At 45.7% G+C, this 4,880-nt stretch overlaps 1 protein-coding gene across 1 annotated transcript; it reads left to right on the top strand.

The window, feature by feature from the left end:
* Positions 1–167: 167 nt before the first annotated feature.
* Positions 168–3,418, top strand: POLR3K (RNA polymerase III subunit K). Its single transcript, XM_060122642.1, has 3 exons — positions 168–345; positions 1,404–1,491; positions 2,687–3,418. Exons 1-3 carry the CDS (start codon positions 235–237, stop codon positions 2,812–2,814), a joined length of 327 nt encoding a protein of 108 aa, XP_059978625.1. The 5' UTR covers positions 168–234; the 3' UTR covers positions 2,815–3,418.
* The last annotated feature ends 1,462 nt before the right edge of the window (positions 3,419–4,880 follow it).

The following is a 4,880-nucleotide window of genomic DNA, read 5'->3' as shown; positions in this document are numbered from 1 at the left end:
ACGCTCCCTCGGGGCGTTGGGGGGCGGGGCTACCTCGAGGACCAATGAGAAGTGAGTTACTGGGAGTCGGCCCGCCGCAATGCTCCCTGGGAGCGCGAAGTCGGCGTGACTATTGGTGGGCTGGTTGGGGCGGGGAGGCTGCCGGGACCAATGGGAGTTCGGAGCGTCGGAGCGTCGGCGCGCCGGCGCCGAACGGTCGCGAGAGCTGCCGGGAGAACCGGGCTAGTCGCCGCGATGCTGCTTTTCTGCCCGGGCTGCGGGAACGGGCTGATCGTGGAGGAGGGGCAGCGCTGCCACCGCTTCGCCTGCAACACCTGCCCCTATGTGCACAACGTCACCCGCAAGGTGGGCCCCGGCCGGCCGCGCGGCGCGCACAGCGCGGAGGCCGACCCTAACCTTCCCCGCCCATCCTCTGCGCAGATTTCGCGTCCAGCGGGCCCTCTGCCCGCAACGCCAGCCTCTCCGAGGCGCTCCCGCCCGGCACGGGCACTACTCCTGTAGCCTGTGCACGACTTTTCCGCCTGGGTCGCTCTTCTCCCCTAGGTACCCATGTCAGTCGTTGCTCGTGTCTTTGCTTAAAGGATTATTTAAAATTGCAGCCTCTTTCTAAATTTTATGCTCCTTCCCCTAATTTTATTTTTTCCGTAAGACTCATTTGCCTTCCAATACGCCTTGCAATTTACTTATGCGCTTTGTTTATTAATACTAGGGCATAAGCTGTAGGAGGGCAGGGATTTTTCAGTCTTGTTCCCTCTTATGTTCTAGTCTGAACAACTGGAATGTATTGGATGTTCATTACGTGAGTGATGCACACTTTATTACTCTCCCTCGGTAGTGCATCTTTCCTTTTTAGAACACCTTTAATTTTTAGAAGTAGAGCACGTTGGTACTACCTCATTCTTAATGTTTGTATACTATTCCACCGTATAGCTGTGTTGTAGGAGTTTAGAGTCTGAAACTATGCAAAAGGTGACATTTCAAGGACGTCTGGTAAAACTTGGAAAACAGAAAACTCTCTGCCTGGGGAGAGTGGCTGGACTCCTTTTTGGCTTCAGTTGTATTTGGTTCTCTTATCTTGGATTACCAAGTATTTTAGAGGTGTGGGAAAAGAAGAGGGTCACACCTAAGCCATTTTTTTCCTCCTGCTCTGTTGCTTCATCCAATCCTTGCAGAGATCTTCTCACTTCTTTTGGGGACATCCCAATTGCGGATCCTCTAAATTCTGACGGAGCATCCTGCTCTGTGACAGCAGGAACTCTGCTTTCATTTAGTATTCCTCCAGTCTTGTGTTGAAGGAAGGAAGCGAAGGCTGGGGAGACACTTGAGGACGGGTATGGTTTGGTGACCCAGGTTTGTACCATTCACTTACTTGTAGAGTCTGAAGACCTGCTGTTGTTTATTAGGTAACAAATCGGAAGTATCCAAAGCTGAAAGAAGTGGATGATGTGCTCGGTGGAGCAGCTGCCTGGGAGAATGTTGACTCTACTGCAGGTGAGAGGGAAAACCTTTTCTGTTCCAGAGCTGTGGGTAAGGATGAGGCTGCTGGCTGTGCCACTCTGCGGCAGAGTCTGTGATGTACTTGTGTGAAGTGGGCTTCTAAAACTAGAAAGTGTTTTCTTCTCTAATAATGTATTTGTTAGGCAAACAATATTGGCACAAGCTTTGGAGTCCTTCAGACCTGACTTAAGAGTCTCAGGGTGTCCTTGATTTGTCTGGGCTAATCCATAGTCATAGATTGTGAGAGCACAAATGAGCGTTTGGCATATAGCAGGCACTTAGCAGATGTGATTGGAGTAATAAACAGTTTAAGGATTTTGTTCTAATACAGATTTCTAAAAGTTAATGATACAGAGTATTAAACTGCACTAAACATTCAGTAAAATAAATATTTATTCCAAGTTTTGATTCATTTCTGGTAGAGATTAGATGTGACCAAAGAAGGAAGGAGAGCCCTAGACATTACCTGTATTGAGAGGAGGAAGAGCTAGCACATGATCACTGCTGTATTTTTCCCCCAGGGAACATCCAGATCTGCTATGTTAAAAATCCAGCACTGGCAGAATTTGTCATTAGGAGATGAATTACTTACCAAAATGGTGTTTGAGAGTGTTTGAAGGCATTTCCATCAAAAGCAAGGTTCTCAAATTGAAATCTCAGTGAAAGTAAATACGTGCCTTGGGACACTTTGAAAAGGCGTGGGATGTATGTTGAGATCTTGATAAGAACAGCCTGGACAACTTCTGCCGAGACGGATCCCTAAATTCAAGGGGAAGTGGATTGGTTGTGCGTTGGGATTTCCTTTGGGAAGATGAGAGGGCCTGTCCATTACCAGGTGGTGGAGATGCACTTTTTAGGGGAATTTGCAGGGCATGGACCCTGTAATGCACACGGCAGCCGTGTCACCTTTCACATGGTGTTTCTAGCCAGTCTTCAGCCAGAGTTGAAGAAAAGGGACCCAGGGAAAGGAGGACTGTTTCCAAGATCACAGGTCTCATTCCCTCAGTGTGAGAGCGCAGTGGGAATGATAACGCTGTTGGTAACCTTAAATCTTGGTGCAGGGCACCCTGGGCAAGGGATTCCAGATGAGCTGTCTTTCACGTAACACCTACTTCTAACAAGTGTGTTGGTCACAAGCATCACTTTTTTAAGTAAACGTGGGTCACTTGTTTGTTTTTCTCATTGCCAGAGCCGTGTCCCAAATGCGAACACCCTCGTGCCTATTTCATGCAGCTTCAGACCCGCTCTGCAGACGAGCCCATGACCACCTTCTACAAGTGCTGCAATGCTCAGTGTGGACATCGCTGGCGGGACTAGGGCCAGGCTGGCCCAGCTGTGTCAGCGTCTGCTTACCGTATTCCCCAGGGTGGATTCCCAGCTGCGAGTGTGGCGGAAAGCTAACCCTTTTAGGGTGGCTGGCCAGGGGCTGAGGAAATGTAGCCCATCTCCCAGTCAGTGGATTAACTCATTAATGTCCAGGAGACTGTGTGTGTGGAGAGGAGTATCCATAACTTTAAGGTCCTGTTCTGCATCTTTTACATTTATTGGGCAGTTGACATTCTCTCACCATCAGCCGACACTCTTAAACATTTACATTGTTTGCACAACTAATAAAGTAAAACTTAGTAGTTTAGTACATTAGATGTTCCTCAGTATTTAAACTGTTAATTGCAAACTTATTTAATCAAAATTTATTCTGAAAATTTAATTAAAGTTAAAATTCTAATATCACCTTCTCAGTGTTTTAAATGCCTGAAGAAGTAGACATCAAACCCCAAAACAGGATTCCAAAACTGACTACTATACTTAGGGCCAAACTAGTTACAAAATTGTGAGTGACATGGATTTCTATTTCTTTATGATTTATATTCTTTTTTCCTAGGATTGCAATAAACGTAATAGGTAGTATGTTTTTTTTACACTTTATACTTTCTGTGTCTATTTTTCTACACTAAAGAGAAAAAGGACACCCTGGGCTAGCAGGGGACAGGATCTTGGTTATTGATGGATTGGTTTCTTGCTCAGACTTAATTGCTTTTTCAGATCTCTCTCTTTTTTTAGTATTGAAGTATAGTTGACTTACAACGCTGTGTTAATTTCTGGTGTACAGCAAAGTGATTCAGTTATGTGTACATGTATTCTTTTTCACATTATTTTTCATTATGGTTTATTACAGGATATTGAATGTAGTTCCCTGTATCTATTCTCTTCATAATGAAGTCTCACTTATGAAATAATGGGACTTAAATTTATGCCTCTGATACAGATTTTTACTTTTTTGAAACTTATCTTTCCAAGAAACTATTAATCTGTATGGGTCACGTGATGGTTGACCAGGTCCTGAGCTCACTGTGTCCAATTTTTTCTGTTTCAGAGCAGTTTGTGCTGGATTTGCAAATGTGGTTTTATCCTGTGGCTGTTATCTTCAGTGTCTTCTTTCTGTGCCATTAGTTAGTTACGTTTCCTCAGATGCCTGTTCTCGTTTTTGTTGTTGGAGGCAGCGTGGATCAGTGGCGAAGGTCGTGCCCTCTGAAGTCAGCCTGCCTGCCTGTCAAGTTCGTTTCGTCCTGTGTAAAATGGAGATAATAATAGTCTATTTCAGGAGTTTACAACTTTTCCTGTAAAGAGCCAGATAGTAAGTATTTTGGGTTTTGTGGGTCAAGAGTCAAAATCTAGGAAAACACAAGAAAACAAAGTCTTATAAAGAAATTCAAAATATAATCCTACAATATTTTGTAATGCGAGTCCACTGATGAAAGGAATGGATACCATTTTGCGTAATTGAGGTTCAGAGTTAGTGTTCCTCGTCATCAGCGTTGCAAACGTGTATCTCATAGTGGTTCAGGCCATGAGAGCAGAGGAAGTTCACTGTTGACATTGCTGATGGATTCAGTAGATGCAATGTGGTGAAAGATGCAGATGTTTTCCTCAGCATATTTGTAGGTGAATAGTGCAGTGCAGACTCACAGCCTGTGAGCATTTTCTCTCTCTTTTTTTTTTAAATTAATTTATTTATTTTTGGCTGTGTTGCGTTGCTGCGCGTGGGCTTTCTCTAGTTGCAGCAAGCGGGGGCTACTCTTCATTGCGGTGCTCGGGCCTCTCATTGCAGTGGCTTCTCTTGTTGTGGAGCACGGGCTCTAGTCGCGCGGGCTTCAGTAGCTGTGGCATGCCGGCTCAGTAGCTGTGGCTCGCGGGCTCTAGAGTGCAGGCTCAGTAGTTGTAGTGCACGGGCTTAGTTGCTTCGCGGCACGTGGGATCTTCCCGGACCAGGGCTTGAACCCGTGTCCCCTGCATTGGCAGGCGGATTCTTAACCACTGCGCCACCAGGGAAGTCCAGGAATTCTGTTTTGTGTTGAGATTCGTGCCAGTGACGAGTGCTTGGT

The sequence above is a fragment of the Lagenorhynchus albirostris genome, chromosome 15, assembly GCF_949774975.1.
Source record: "Lagenorhynchus albirostris chromosome 15, mLagAlb1.1, whole genome shotgun sequence".
Taxonomy (NCBI): domain Eukaryota; kingdom Metazoa; phylum Chordata; class Mammalia; order Artiodactyla; family Delphinidae; genus Lagenorhynchus; species Lagenorhynchus albirostris.
This window is presented reverse-complemented; position numbering and strand designations above follow the sequence as displayed.

What these genes read in the sequence shown, in the direction of transcription:
- POLR3K (XM_060122642.1), top strand. Translation starts at nt 235, where the DNA reads ATGCTGCTTTTCTGCCCGGGCTGCGGGAACGGGCTGATCGTGGAGGAG. An exon ending in TGCACAACGTCACCCGCAAG is followed by an intron (nt 346 to 1,403) that starts GTGGGCCCCGGC and finishes GTTGTTTATTAG; the next exon opens with GTAACAAATCGGAAGTATCC. An exon ending in GAATGTTGACTCTACTGCAG is followed by an intron (nt 1,492 to 2,686) that starts GTGAGAGGGAAA and finishes TCTCATTGCCAG; the next exon opens with AGCCGTGTCCCAAATGCGAA.